We start from the raw sequence: 16,779 nt of genomic DNA, 5'->3' as shown, positions 1-16,779 counted from the left end.
CTTAAGGAATTTTTAGCTAAAAAACTGAACATGGGAAACTAGGACTTTAGATATAAGAAACCTAGTGGTAAATATTAGAATCTATACCCAACTTTAAACTTCTTTCTATGGAAAATAACTTGCTGGCATGCCCCAAATTGCCTTCTATCTGCCACTGTAAAATGGAGAAACATCTATCCTCTTGGAGAATTCTGATAAACAATTTCCCACTGTCTCCATATTATAAGTAAATTCTCAAAATAGCAAGAAAGAGATTTTGTTTTAAACAGCCATGGTTACAAGTAAGTGACAATAAAAGCAATGATCTCATGTCATCCAATATTACCACTGGAGCATTCTCAAAGGAAGGAGTAGTCCCATGAAGGCTTAGTAAGGTTGTCATTGAAGCCACGGGAGAGTTAATATAGTCAGTAACTGAATGTTTTTAATGTTTCTCCTCTCTTTTCTTCTTCAAAACAATAAACAAACAAACAAACAAAATGTTACATCAGATTTAATTTTAAGGAAAGCTGGGAGTGGAGTCAGGATGGCAGAGAAAAGTCAGTGACTTGACTGAGCTTTCCCCAAAACTCCTCCAAACACTAGCACCAGCACAGATGCAGCCTCAGCAAACCAGGAGCAGGCCTTGGGAGCCACTGAATCAGTAGTAGTATCGGCAACTTCTGGAGCTTTCAGCCCACAGGGCTGAAAACAGGGTCAAAACAACTAGTCAAAAGATGATGACAAAGGTCTCTTTGAGAGAACTGAGGCAGGACTCTTTTGCTTTGCCCATACTCAGATCCAGGTCAAAGTCCTGGGTGGCAGTCCCAGGGAAAGGAAGAGCACTAATACGCCAGAGCTTATAGAAATAGTGGAACTAGAACTCTCATCAAAGTTCCAGAGCAGAAAAGAGTGCTTGTGGTTGCTCACAGACCAGAGCAGAGGCCAGGAGAATAGTAAACACAGGTCTCCTTAGATCATACCACCTTGAAAAAACTGAAAATTTACAGATCCCTAGAAGTATCTCTGAAAACAACTGGACAAAACCACTGAAGCTTAGGACAGTACACTCTCCACCCTAGATGCAGACATCCACTTCAACAAAGAGTTATCAAGAAACAGGTTGGAAGAATGAGCAAACAGAAAAAAATTCTGACTATAGAAGGTTATTACGGTGACAAGGAAGCTCAAAACACACACTCAGAAGAAGATAACAAAGTCAAAGCTCTTACATACAAAGCCTCCAAGAAAAATGTGAGTTGGTCTCAGGCCATGGAACAGCTCAAAAAGGATTTTGAAAATCAAGTAAGAGTGGTAGAGGAAAAATTAGGCAGAGAAATAAGAGTTATGACAAAAAAAATCATGGAAAAATGAGTTAACAGCTTGGTAAAAGAAACAAAAAAAATACTGAAGAAAATAACACCTTAAAAGCAGACCAGGCCAAATGGTAAAAGAAGCACAAAAATCCAACAAAGAAGAATGCCTTGAAAGGCAGAATTGGCCAAACGGAAAAACACATACAAAAATTCACTGAGGAGAAGAACTCCTTACAAAGTAGAATTAGCCAAATAGAAAAGGAGGTACAAAAGCTCAATGAAGAAAGTAATTCCTTAAAAATTAGAATTGAGCAAATGGAAACTAACGACTTTATGAGAAATCAAGAAACAATAAAATAAAATGAAAGAAATGAAAAAATAGAAGATGATGTGAAATATCTCATTGGAAAAAAAAAATTGACCTGGAAAAAAGATCCATGAGAGATAAATTTAAAATTATTGGACTACATAAAAGTCATGATTAAAAAATAGCTAGACATTATCTTTCAAGAAATTATCAAGGAAAACTGCCCTGATAATTCTAGAACCAGACATTGAAAGAATCTACCAATCACCTCCTGAAAGAGGTCACAAAATGAAAATTCCCAGGAATGTTATAGCCAAATTGCAGAGCTCCCGGATAAGGGAGAAAATATTGCAAGCATCCAGAAAGAAAAAAATCAAGTATTATGGAGCCACATTAGGATAACACAAGACTTAGCAGCTTCTACATTAAAGGATCAGAGGGCTTGGAATATGATATTCCAGAGGGCAAAAGAGCTAGGATTACAAGATTGACCTGCCCAGAAAAACTGATTATAATCCTTCAGGGGGAAAAATAGTCATTCAATAAAATAGAGGACTTTCAAGCATTCTTGATAAAAAGGCCAGAGCTGAACATAAAATTTGACCTTCAAACACAAGACTCATGCAAAGAATAAAAAGGTAAACCAGGAAAAAGGAAATCATAAGGGACTCAATAAGGTTAAACTGTTTATATTCTTACATGGGAAGATGAGACTTGTAACTCCTAAGAATTTTCTCATTACTAAGGCAGTTAGAAGGAATATATATATATAGACAGAGGGCACAGGTGTGAATTGAATATGAAGGGATGATATGTTTAAAAAAATAAAATTAAAGAGTGAGAGACAGGAATGTTGTAATGTCAACCAGTAAGTGAAAGATCTTTCCTACCCACTGAGTAGGCCTAAGGTGGGGCCAACAAAGGGAGGCTTGATCCGAGGCAGGCCCATACCCCTTCACTAGCTAGATGTGAGGCCCCAGGCCCATACCCTTTTACTAGTTAAGCTGATGTGGGTGTGAAGCCTTCAGGGCCCTAAGGGGACTTGCTAAGACTACAGTCAATGGTATGTGCACTGAGTTCTAGTCAATCAGATGCTGGCTAGGACTTTATAAAAAGAGAGCCCATAACTGAGAGCAACTGAACTGAGAGTGGCAGGATTCAGACATCAAGAGGACATTGAGGCAGCAAGAGCTACAGGAATCAGAATTCAGCCCAAAGAGAAGGAGCAAGAACTCGGAGTCTACAGAGCAGCAGAAGAGAGTGCTCAACAGAGAGTTAGGATTTGTGAGTGATTGTTTACAGGAAGGCCCTACTAGGGTAGAAGGTTACAGGATGACTTGGCTCCTTGCTATAATATTGTGTTACAATTTCCTTGCTGCTACAATGAGGTGGGCTTACTGGCTTTGGAATATTATTGCTACTACATGGAATTGGAATTACTGGTCCTGGGGATGGATTCTCTTGTGTCTAAATAAATGTTATACTTCCTCTGCCTTCTACCTAGAAAATTTCTTATACTTTGCAATTCTGAATCATTCAGGCATGTTCATGGTCACCCTTGAGGTCATGAATCTTGCCTTACTGATGTAAATATGCTGGGAGAAAGGGAAAGGGAGAGATAGAATGGGGTAAATTATCTCACATAAAAGAGGCAAGAAAAAGCTTTTACAGTGGAGGGGAAGAGTGGGGGGGTGAAGGGGAGTGAGTGAACCTTACTCTCATCTCAAAGAGGGAATAACATACCCACTCAATTGGTTATAGAAGTCTATCTTATCCTATAGGAAAGTAGGAGGAGAAAGGGATTAAGAGAAGGGGTAGTGATAGAAAGGAAGGCAGATTGGGGGAGGAAGTAGTCAGAAGCAAAACATTTTTGAGGAGCAACAGGGTGAAAGGAGAGAGAACTAAATAAACAGGGAGGGGGGAAATGGAATGGAGGAAAATATATTAACAATAGTAACTGAAAAAATTTCGAAGCAAATTTCTCTGATAAAGGCTTCATTTCTCAAATATACAGAGAACTGAGTCAAATTTATAGGGGCAGCTGGGTGGTACAGTGGATAGAGCACCAGCCCTGGAGTCAGGAGGCCGTGAGTTCAAATCTGGCCTCAGACACTTGACACTTACTAGCTTGTGACCTTTGGCAAGTCACTTAACCCCAATTGCCTTGCCTTCCCCCCTCCAAAAAACAAAACAAATTTATAAAAATAAGAGCCATTCCCCAATTGATAAATAATCAAAAGATATGAACAGTTTTCAGTTGATGTAATCAAAGCTATCTATAGTCACATGAAAAAAATGCTCTAAACCATTATGGACTGGAGAAAAGCAAATTAAAACAATTCTGAGGTACTAACTCATACTTATTAGATTGGCTAATAGGACAGAAAAGGAAAATGACATGTCTGAAGAGGTGTGTGAAAAATGAGACATTAATGCACTGTTAGTGAAGTTTTGAACTGAGTCAACCATTCTATAGAACAATTTAGAACTACACACAAAGGGCTATAAAACCATGCATACCCTTTCACCTAGCAATATCACTGCTAGATCTATATACCAAATGAGATTAAAAAAATGTATGTACAAAAATATTTATAGCAGCTCTTTTCTGGGAGCAAAGAATTGGAAACTGGGGGGATGCCCATCAATTGGGGAATGGCTAAACAAACTGTGGTATGTGATTGTGATGGAATATTATTGTGATGATGAGCAGGATGCTCTCAGAAAAACCTGGAACGAGTTACAACCACATTGTAAGATCATCAGCTATGAATGATTTAGATACTCTTAGCCATTCAAGACAACTCTGAAGGACTTATGATGAAAAATGCTATCCATCCCCACCTAAAGAAGTTATGATGTCTGAATACAAAACTGAAACATATTTTTCAAACTTTTTTTTCTCAATGAGAGGGGTTAGAGAGGGATGGAGAGAATTTGGAATTCTCAATTTTTAAAAGTAATATTAAAATCGTTGTTATATGTAACTGGGGAAAAGTAAAGTATTAAATAATTTTTAAAAGTAAAGCTGGGAGATTTATTCCTTCCAGGAAACAGAAATTGAATGCTGAATATCTTGCTCTAATTTGAGACATAGGGATAATATATAATGGAATGAATAAAATTATACCAACTATACAAATCTCAAAATTCCTGCCTTTTAAACCATTAATATATGTAGTGTTATTAGTCCTTATGTAGTAAACAAAATAGCACACAAATTAAATTGCATATTCATGATAATACCTTGACAAACAGGAGGTGCCCCATCCATTTGAAGCCGTTCTCCTAATCTGCATGTGAGAATTTCATTGCCAACCAAAGTGAATCCTGGTAGACACTGGTACCTTATGATGTCACCTATTAGGTCAAAAAACTTCAGTTAAACAAGATGAGAAAAATGAATATTTTCCCTTGAACATTTTGGGTTAACATACTTTACAACCCACAGTATACATTGTAGTAAAATCAGTTATACCGATGGAGGTGCAAATTAAAATCTTGTAAATAAATAAATTAGTACATGTAAAAAAAACATAAGAATATTTATTACTTTTCCTTTGTAACAATTAGCATTAGTTGGTGTTATTTTCTTTACCAAATCAGACAAATACGAACTACAACTAATATGAGATAACAAGTTAAAATTATATATACTTTTTCTACATTTTTGAAGACATAAAATATCTACAGATTATATTTTATCTTGGTTTTTATGTGAAATTTTTATAACCGATTTGAGGATAATCCCTCAAAACAAACAATTCTCTTGAGAATGAAAGGAAAGAATTTTTCTTGCACTCTCCTTGAATTCCAAATGTTTTTCATCATCAGAATTATGCTTGGATGTACAGGAGAATAATATAACCATGGAAACACCTGTCTAATGTCACAGGAAAATAACCTTAAAGGAATACAGCTAAGCTCTTGAGAGAAGCCACCAGTACACAGTCATTTGTCAACAAAACAGTCCCAGCTACACAGCTGTTTCAGCTGCTACTATCCTTTTCTAGACTGCTCTACCCTTATTCCACCCACACTAACTTTAAAATGCAAACCCAATCCTGCCAAACCAGCTATGGTGAGAAATAGTAATGTTTTTATTCACTTTTTAGTTGTTTACATTGATCACTGAATAAATGGTGGGACTGTCTGAAACTGTTTTCTTTTTAAAAGTCATTTAATAAACTTTACCTATTTCAAATTCATCATCTTCTGTCAAAATTTCAGCATTTGGTATAGGTGGTGGAGGCTGACATACTCGAAGCTGGTAGGCTAAAAAAAAAGAAAATGTTTTTATTCTTATTTTCTATACATGTGAATAATAGGTGGATAGAAAGCTTACATAGATAAAGGGGGTTTTCTCCTCTGGGAATCCCCTATAGCAATGAAATCACAAGTTCTATCTCTAGCACTATAAATATATATGCAAATATACAAATAAATAGTAAATATGTACTCTGATATTACTGCTTAACCCATATCATAGCCCTGAGTATTTTATTAGATGTATTTATTTCACTATGTATACGGTCTTTTTTATTATACAATTTTATAATGTTCTGTAGCTCACATATGTTAGCCCTGTCTTCCTAATAACTATACTACTATACTGTAAACTCTCTGAGAACAGGAATTATATTTTACATATAGATAGATAGATAGAAAGACAGATATAAATTCCCCATAGTACCTAGCATACTGAATGGCATGAAGTATTAATACTTATAGATTGTTTCTCAGAAGAGTGAAATTAACAGAATGGCTTACAAACAAAAGTACAATTCTTGATTTTAGGTGTTAATGTTCTCTCTCTTTATCTAATACTCTTCTAGGTCCTCGTCATATCTTGCTGCTCCCATTCTGGACATTATACCAAACCCCTTTCACCTCCTTTGCCCTAAAATTTGGACTGTCTCTGGCAGAATATGTTGAACTCTGATGAGTAATCTTTCACTTTATCTAGCCTGAACTAGACCCCCACTACATATAGGCCAACTCTGTGTCATAATCTCTCTGATACCTTTTCTAGTTCCTTTTTATAAATTGCCTTCTCAATTAGAATGTAAGCTCTTTTTGGGTGAGATTTTCTTGATTACTTGTCATTTGTATCTCCATCACTTAGTCCAATTCCTGGCAACATACTAAGTATTTAATAAATCTTTTATCTATCTAAACTCACTGTCTATTACAAATCATTATATGCCTTCAGCACAACCTACACAAATATCTTTTCCATCCTCCACTTAAAACCTACTTGTTAATGAACCCACCTGTCCTACTTAGAATGCAATTTATAAACCTAGTACCATATTTTTGTTTTTTAAACATATTGCTCTAAGCTCACCTTCTACAGAAAATCATGCCAAACTAACCCTACCATCTATAACATTACAGCAATTAAGACCACAGTATTATGGATTTAGACATAGAAGGGAATACTATAATCTCTGTGAAAGTAAATGTAAGGGTAAAAAAATAGGACTGAAGTCCATTTTGGATTTTTGTCTTTTTTGAATTACCATGGCCAAATAATTCATAGAATTCAAAAAAAGAAAGGAACAAGGGACTATTTCATTTTTGTTCTTTGTATAACTAGCAGCTATCATAGTGCCCAACACATAGAACATTCTTAATAAATGCTTGTTGATTGATGAGCTTATCTGTGCTTAGCTAGATTTTTCTTCAAAACAGTAGGTAAAATCTATCATTGGGCCAGTATCTGAAATCACTGTCATCTCAATGCTATTACTGCTATAATAAAGACTTTTATAGAAGTTTTTTGGAGATTGGAAGAAAAGCAGTATAATTTGATTATTTAAAATTTTTTTTATTGTAACTCTTCGAAATAAGTTAGATTGAATATACAGGATATCCAAAAAGTCTTAGTGCAGTTTTAATATTTAATAGCTTCAACTTGCATTCAGACATTTGAACACCAAATATTTATCATGTTTCACCATTATCATTTAACATAACAACTGAAAGATAAATATAGCAAAGATTATGTGATTAAAAGTATGTATTTGTTTTATATTGATATATATTTTTGAAGAATCATCACACATGTTAACTAGTTAATAAGATAACATATATTTTTAATAACTAATTTATAAATAATTCCTAATCTGCATATCATTGTCCCTTTTGTTCTGATTGAGTAGAAACTCCATTTTGTCAGGCAAGTACAGATCTCTGGTATTAATATACAAAAGAGTTTTTAATTATTTTAAATAATTCCAGGATTTAAATGTGTTTCTCTTTTATTGTTTTTAGTTGTTGTTACTTTTATTTTCCTGATCTCTTTACAATATATGACAAACATGGTTTTCAAACAAGAGTGTTCCATTTCCTTATTTAATTGCAATTGTGAAATGATAACTGAGAGACAAAATTTTTACGATGAAAACCTAATGAAAGCACCCTCAAAACCCACTCTTTTGAATAACAATCTGGTAATCCTTACAAGAGGATAAAGTTTTCATATTTGTAAAAAAATGAAAATTATTAAATAAGTAACTTTTATTTGACAATTTTATTCATGCTGAAGTGTACTTATCAGAGAGAAGGCAAGTTCTTAAACTTTAAGGAAGCCTCAGAGAGATGGTGACAACTTTGATAATAATATTGCTATTCACTAATTCTTGACAGTGTTACCACTTAAATTGCCTAAAGTACTTAGGAGAAAAATAAATAGTGCTTAAATAAATGTGATCAGCACTACAATGAACAGCAAATTTTGGAAAACATTGGATCCATTTCTGGTATAACCTAAAGGTGGGGTAAATTGAAGTTTATCAAAAGTAACAAGGATTTAAAAGACTCATACTATGACACACCATCAATATTCAATAATGAATTAAGAATTAGGTTTATTTTTTGACCTGTAGGCCCACTGAATCCTCCTGGAATTTAACCTGAATGGTTACGGAGAGAACATTTGTTCCCCATCTAATGGGTCTACATAAAGCTATACTGCTCTTTTCTTCTATGGGTTTATAATAGTAATTAAGGTGGGACTTTTTGCTGTTGACCTTTAATGATCCTGGTCTTTGTTTGAATGGGGCAGATAAAGTGAGATGTTTTTGTATTTCTCAGCACCAAGACAATTGGGAGTCATTGATTGATTTGTATCTGATGTGATATTGGGGGTGGGGAACTTTTCCATACCCAGCCTGAGTGAGGTTGGGGCCCTTGGGGACCTGAAAAGGATATATAAGCGCAGAGGTTGGCATCCTCTCTTGGAGCTCTGAGCCACAGCAGGAGTGGCATGTGACTCTGGGCCAGCCTTGTAATGAGCTCTCTGTCTGAACACTCAGATGTTGATCACTACGAATTATATTTGGTCTGTAATTCAGGGTGCTGGGTTTTTTCCCCTGAACTAAGTAAATGATATTTGTATGCTGGATTAAAGTAAGATTGTTAACCCCTTAATGTTGCTTTCCTTAGTAAAGCAGATCAGAAGGACTGTGAGCTGGTTGTTGTTGGTTTTACATGCCCACAGCAGCTGCTAGCTGGATTGTTGAAACAGGGTTCCATATAATAACTTCCCTCTGTAGAGGATAACTTTATACATTTATTAACATACTTGATTCTCATAACAATACCATGAAAAAGGCAGGGCAGGTATGATTACCCCTATTTTACAAATGATGAAACTCTGGTAGAGAAGTTAAATGACTTTTACAGGAAAGTGAGCTCAAAAGTGACAAAATTAACACCAGAACACAGGTCTTACTCCAAGACCAACTTTTCTTTCCATTCTTCATGTGCCTTTACAGAAAGACATACATATGGCTCTGCATACAATACAATAATTTTGAATGCGAAGGTTGCATTCTGGCTTCTGTTTCCCATATATCATTATTGCTAATCATCTTGCTAAAAGTAAAAAAAAAATAGAGTGACCTTTAATTAGGCATTATGTTTTCATACTATGCTAAATGTTATGAGAAGCCATTACCTTGTAGAATCATATAGAGATAAAGTTGTCTCTTTTTGTTTAACTTTTGAGAGTTCACAGATTAGGATACAATTGCTGTTTTCATTTACTGTGTGCTAACTCCATGCACAACAGAAAGAAGACAGTATTTGCTTTACAGAATTACATTGAAGACCACTGGAGACCCATAACTTATATACACAGAAAAAGAGGTTGAGTATCCTAGATACCTGCTCCACAATATTCATGTGTTCCTTTTAGCATTCCCCTCCCCATTTTGACTGCGCATAATTTTCATTTTGCAAAGCTTTTTATGTATTTTTAGTCATAGAAAGTTTTATGAAGGTGATATTTCATAAAAGACAGATGGATTGTCTGGATATGCCTCATGAAAGGAGTTACCAAAAAAAGGGAAAATATACTTTTTTTCAGTAAACTATTCTTTGATATCTAAATAATGGAAATGATTGATGTGACCTTAAGAAACTATTAGAAAAGTATCATGCCAGGTAAATAAAAATAAAGAGGTCCAAAGCTATGAAACAACTGTCTAGTAAAAAGATGACAGAAATAATAAAGCCAAATTAAATATTTTAAAGGAAACCAGATGAGTAATATTTGATCTGGGACTATGTATAGAACTGAAAACAAGCCAACAGGTGAAAACTGAAAAATTAGTCTGGTTGTTTTATTAACATAGTCATACAATTAGTTAGGTTTCTAAAGTATTTTGACAAATGATAATGAATATAGAAGTACTGGAAACAGAAAGGAGGATATTGATGAGTACAAATGAGGACATGAAAGACACAGGATGCACTAGATGAATGAGGAAGTGAGGGAGGGGAAAGAAAACCATGAAGTTCAAAGATGGGTTATTTAAATAGTAGCACCATTGACAGAAAGAGGGAATTCAGACATTAGAGAATATAAAATACAAGACTGTATAGTTCTGTTCACTTACCAAATTCTATTTTATGTTATAGGTATTTGTGTCTGTCTTATTTATCTCTTAAATTATAAACTCCTTAAGGAAAAAGGGAATATAATTCACCCTCTTGTAATAATATCATTTTATCAAATTTTTAATTGAACTGTGTCCAAACTAATTAGATGAATCTTAATAGGTATAGCAAGTGCTTAATAAATATTTGATTAGTTTGTTGATAAATATAAAGTCCTATGGCACAGTGGAAAGATTGCTGATTCTGGGATAAAAGACTTGGGTTCAAATTTCTAACAATTGTTACTTTTGTGAACCTAGGCAAGTTAATTAAATTTTATTCATCTGTAAAATGAAGGAGTTGAACCATATGCTTCTTAGTTCCCTTCCAGTTCTAGAACTCTGATCCTAGATGGAGGAGGCATGGCTAGACATTAGTTTACCTGAAAATTTATAGAGGTTTTAACGGATGATGAAAAATACCAACCCCAATTTATTCCTAGCCAGTTTATAGAGAGAAACAGTATGAAGAATGGGAGAAGTAATATTTCTTCTCTACAGTGCCAAATCAGGCCACCTCTGAAGTGCTGTGTTCATTTCTGGACAATGTATTCTAGGGTATGATGATGATATGGTCATGTGTATATTTTCTTGCTAGGATGAACAGCCTGGAAATTACAATATGGAACCTTCGTAGGTGCTTGGGAACAGAAGTGACGGGAAAAAAAAAAAACTACATCAGTTTGTCAGTGAAATCCAATGAAACAATGGGTTTCAGATTTCCCAAATTCAAGACTAGCTGTGGGCCTGAGAGAAGGATTCCAAGTGTAAGGATTCTCACAGTATTTATTATGTGAATGCCATACTACTAAACCTAAAATGTTAAATGAATATTTTGGCAGTAGGAAGGCTATAATAATAATGGCTTATATTTATATAATATTCTAAGGTTTATGTAGTGCTTTATGTTTTAAATACATCATCTTACTTGCTCCATACAACAAACACGTGATGCAGGTACCATTATAATCCCCATTTTAGAGATAAGGAAACTGAGGCATGGGGGTGTAAATTGTCCTGGGTCACACAGTTAGTAAGTAATTATTGCAACATTTCAACATAGGTCTTTCTGATTATAAGTCCAGGATTGTAGTCACTATACAATTCTATCTTCTGTAATAGGGCTTGAACAATATAAATGATAGACCATGTGGTCATTTTAAATTTTCCTGAAAACTTCTTTGAGAAACGATGTCAGCCTGTGGATTCTATCTTATCACTATTCATAACATTGGGCAGCTAGGAGGAATGGATAGAATGCTGGCCCTGGAGTCAGGAGAACCTGAGTTCAAATTTGGCCTCAGACGCTTATTAGCTATGTGAGCCTGGGCAAAATCACTTAACCCTGCTTGCCTCAATTCTTCATCTGTAAAATGAGCTGGGAAAGGAGACAGCAAATCATTCCAGTAGCATTGCCAAGAAAACCCCAAACAGGGCCATGCAGAGTCAGACACAACTGAAACAACTCAACAATAACAAGAACACGTCACTAAGCTTCCTTGTCCTTCTTATATCTTCTTCTAGAAGAACACTAAATAAGGAAGGCACTAAATAATTCAAGTATTTCAAGGAATATGAGCCTGGGATTGAAAGAGAAAACAAATATATAGTAATTTGATTCTATCGCTAGGATTCACCTAGTGGGCCTGAACTGCTTAATTTATCTGTGCTTGTCATTACATGCTCCTACAATGAGAACGAGTGTTTTTTTGACTATGTCATGTGGCACTTTTACAATGCCAAAGGGACCTGTCAATTTAGTGTAAGTCAAAGAAATTACTCACTTTCATGCCAACAAAAGGAAAAAAGTCGTGTGAATTATTTACATTCTAATAGTTTAGACTGGCATATTATAGACACAAAATCTGTGCCTGAATTAAATCATCATTTTAATAAATCAAGAGACAATTAGTCACAAATCCTTTTTTTGCTGGTCAGTAAATGGCCTAGTCTGTGATTATCTAGGCCTAATTTGTATATATTCAAATTTTTTACACCAACCAATTATGTAACCATTTGTTTTCACCAATGAGAGAATTCATTATTATGAGAAATGTCATTATTTTGCTTAAAAATGAAAAGCATTACATTTTGCTTTAGTATGATATGCAAACCACATGAATATCACAATGTTTTTAATACTATAGTGTTTTAATATAACTTTAAGAATTACATTAAAAATTTATTGTTCAGAAGTAAGTCTAGCAAAGCATTGTTTTTTGTATAGCAAAGAATATAAAAGGAAATATCTTGTTGGTGGAGCTAAAGTGGGAATAAAATGATGTAATAAACAAGCAAATGTTTCTTCATCTCTCTCCCATAAAGATATCCATGAAATTATTCTCCTTCCAGAAAATAAGAAAAATAAAAGACTTTCTTTTAATGGGAAGAATTACCTTTGAGCGAATTCATTCCATGATTAGAGTCTTTCAAATGAAGAAAGACTCAAGCCACTCTATATGGAAAATAAAATTTGGGATCAATATAAATATTCCATTATTAACTTAATCATAAATAAGATGGAAGAATGATTTTAAACAAAGAGACTATCAGTTGTTCTCAAAGTGTGTTCCGGAAACTCTTGTGGGTCTCTGAGGCCCTTTAAGGGAGTCAGAGAATTCAACATTATTTTCATAATAATATTGACATTTTATTTTCAAATATCCCTAAACATCAATAGACACTATCTACATAAAAAAAGCCTTTTGGAGGGTCCTCAAGAATTTTTAAGAGTGGAAAGTGTTCCTGAGATCAAAAAGTTTGACATTTTCTAACATAGAAGTATTTTTGAAAACCTAGAAGGAAGAAGTAAAATTATCAAGAGTTTTAATAAACTACATGCTAAATTTAGCCAGATTCATAACAGATTTTACTTTTGAAAATTCTGCATTGAAAATCTATTGATGTTTCACAATCACATGCAATCAAATATGAACAGCTGGTCTTCCTTTATTGGTTTCCGTGCAAACTGTTATTTTCTTCTGTGTAATTACTGACTGATTTGTTTGATATGTGTTTTGGTTTGCATGTGAATATCCCCAAGTGCCTCGAAGATGGCCCTTTTTGCTGTCACATGTAATGGGCTTTCTAAAGTTTCAATGGCAAAAAATTTTCAAGTTTTAATAAATTTTCACTCACATATTTACATATGTTTCAGTTAGTTTATGCAAACCAAAATTACCTAATGTTAAGAAAACAGAAACTACTATATAATACCAACCATGATAACTGAGAACAAAGAAGCCACTTGTCGTGAAATCACTGTGGAATTTGATTAAAATCTGATTTGAAGTACTATAGACTGACTCCAAAGCAGTATTGCCACTGAACTGACCAATTTGAGGTGAGTTTTGATCTGGTCCATCCCTACAAAGAAAGAAAGAAAAAAAGAAACAATTTTATGGGCATATTTTGTGATTCAGTATTTTGAGGAGAGGTGGTGAGAATTAATGAAGTACTTTACAAACCTTAAAGTGCTATATAAATGTCTCTTATTAGTATTATTAACCTACAGTTACTAGGCCACAAGTATGGCAATGACTTCATTCTCTAGTCTTCTACTGCACAACTACTAAGTTCAAAAAATGTTTAAAAAGTAATATAAAAAATGTATTAATAAATGCTTAACAGCTGAATGCTCTGGATATTAATAAAAGCATGTATACATTTTAATATTAATCTGCATTATTAATATTTTCTTAATCTAGATAATAAGCCAAATAACAAAGCAGGCCCTGATTTGTAGAGATTGTTGACTTCTGAGTTGTAAATGATCACACTAAAAATTTAACAATCAGATCTCACAAACTCTTAATTTGATATCAAGTTAGAGGACACTCGTGATCATAAATACATTTAGCCTCTTTTGATTCATGCTGGTTTTTGCTTTTTTGAAGTTAATAATATCTTTGGGAGATTTCTCAGAACATTATTAGTAGAATCTTGAACTTAAATTTCTGGAATACCATCAAATGTCTCAGTCATTTCCTTTGAAGAAGTCTGATGTTTCCTCAATTTTTAATTACCCATCGATTTTCATTTTAACCAAAACAACAAAACAATATTAAAAAAGAAAATAAAGGTGCTCCACTCAAAGATATGACAAATGAAATTATTCAATGTGAAGTGAGCAGAACTAGAAGAACAATTCATACAATACCTATTATAAATAAAAACAACCTTAAAATACTTTAGAACTCTGATTAATGCGATGATAAATCACAAGTCCAGAGAACTGAAAATAAATCATGCTATTTCCTGCTAGAAAGGTGATGAACTTAACATAGCATGAGATAAATATATCTGGACACAGCCAACACGGGAATTTTATTTTTTTGCTGGATTATGCAAGCTAATTATGATATTTTTCTTATTCTCTTAAAAAATTGTTCAACTGAGAAGGGAAAGAATAAATGCTTTTAAAAATAAATAAATAACTGAAAAAAAGAAAACCCAGGAGCAACAAGAAATTGTAACAGATTTTGCTTTTTTAAAAAATTAAGATCTTTTCTTTTGTATGCTTTTTGAGAATTGTTGCCTTGGGAGAGGGATCATTGTCATTTGCTAATTCTCCAGATTTACTATGTTCTGATGGAAAAAATTTGGCAAATTAGTTATATATTGGTATTCTGAGCTTTCCCATTTGAAAATTATTTTATTCTATAATACTTAGCTACTTCATGACGAAGGCTAACGAAACCCTATTTTCCTTGTTTGTCTGACTCTCTGAAAGATTTCCTGTCGTTCCCAGTTACTCCTATCCAACTCAAATATAACATAGTAATTTGTAACAAGGAATTCTGAAATATTTTCCTTCCCTACCTTGTCTCACTGTGATAGAGTTCAAATCAATCACTAATAATGGCTCTTGCTTACCAGACAGTAATGAAATCATATATTGGTTCTGTTTGGAGAACTGTAAAATTGATGTAGATTCCATTTCCCGGTGGTACTCTTACAAGCCAAAAGCAGTCTTGAAAGTTTGGATATTCATCAGGATATCCAGGAGAGTAAATGGTGCCATTCATTGCAGTTATATTACCACCACAGAGGGCTAAAGGAAAACAAACAAATCAAATCAAAATATAAATATTGACTGCAACAGTGGCACACACTTTGCATTTTCTTAAGTAATATAAAATATTTATCTGGTTATAAACTTGAGACATACGTGCTTGAATTCTGGTATTTGAAATAAAATAATTTAAGAAAGTGAATGCACAGATACTGATGACCTTTTCCCTTTTCCATCTAAAGTACTGGAAATTGGTTCGTTCACAAGAGCAAAACTGTACCCCAAGAAGAATTGGTTTTAAAATGGCTTCAGTTTAGCTTCTTAGACATGACAAATTTATAACTGGCATAATAAGGGCAGGGTAGGGAGGTTTGTCAGTGTGAAAATTCCCTCTACCAACTTAGCAGATAAATCTTAGGAAGCTCTCTGAGATTCAGGAAAGTGAAGGTAGTTGTCCATAGTCATATAGCCAGTAAGGGTCAGGAATCTGGTTTGACAAAGAGAGTTTGTCAAACTATATACAGTACTAAATTTAGAGTCAGGAAGACCTGGATTCAAATCCCATCTCAGATACTTACCAGCTCTGTGGCCTCAGGCAGATCATTTAATGTTCTTAGTAAGTCTCAGTTTCTTAAAATTTATTCCTAAAATCTTCAGTTGGACTTGATAGCCTCTAAAGCCTTCTAGCTCTAAATCTATGATCCTACAAATCCCAGTCTTCCTGAATGAAAGTAAGACACTGTCAATTTTTTTTTTTTTTACGTTGATGTTGTTCTGTGCTTCTAGCTTCTAGCACCTCTAGCAATGTCTGGCATTCTTGAAGTATTAATGATACATGAATGTGAACCAGCTGAGTAGATTACAAGCCTGTGGCCTCTATTTTACTTTAAATTCCAAAATATATTTTCCAGAATATATTTCTTGTGTGAGACAAGATTCCATTAGCCTACTTCTTAATCATTCCCTCCTCAGGTTGTCGCATTTTGGTCCCACCACCCTCCACACTTTCTTTTCCTCCTTCTCCCACCCCTCTGCCCCACCCTCAGTGTTCCCTCTTTAAAGTTGCTGTCATTCACTCGCACTGCATATGTGTTTATTTGGCAGAATTTGCTGCCCTTTGCTCCTGTTCAGCATTATGGCCTTTCTTGTTGCTATCCTTAACTTGGTATCAATGCTCCAGCTCCCTGCTGTACTTCTTTGCTCCCTCAGGAAATGAAG

The 16,779-nt window shown here is 34.3% G+C and overlaps 1 protein-coding gene across 3 annotated transcripts in view; it reads right to left on the bottom strand.

Annotated features, from left to right (window-relative positions):
• The window catches only part of CSMD3 (CUB and Sushi multiple domains 3), a 1,625,828-nt gene that overhangs the window by 141,738 nt on the left and 1,467,311 nt on the right, over nucleotides 1-16,779 (bottom strand). For all 3 annotated transcript variants that reach the window (XM_036758935.1, XM_036758944.1, XM_036758952.1), the window contains 4 exons: nucleotides 15,423-15,600; nucleotides 13,768-13,913; nucleotides 5,797-5,877; nucleotides 4,849-4,962 (listed from right to left, as the gene is read on the bottom strand). In XM_036758935.1, the coding sequence (XP_036614830.1) occupies nucleotides 4,849-4,962; nucleotides 5,797-5,877; nucleotides 13,768-13,913; nucleotides 15,423-15,600 (519 nt within the window). The remainder of the gene's footprint in view (nucleotides 1-4,848; nucleotides 4,963-5,796; nucleotides 5,878-13,767; nucleotides 13,914-15,422; nucleotides 15,601-16,779) is intronic.

This window comes from Trichosurus vulpecula, chromosome 1 (genome assembly GCF_011100635.1).
Source record: "Trichosurus vulpecula isolate mTriVul1 chromosome 1, mTriVul1.pri, whole genome shotgun sequence".
In the NCBI taxonomy this organism is placed as follows: Eukaryota; Metazoa; Chordata; class Mammalia; order Diprotodontia; family Phalangeridae; genus Trichosurus; species Trichosurus vulpecula.
This window is presented reverse-complemented; position numbering and strand designations above follow the sequence as displayed.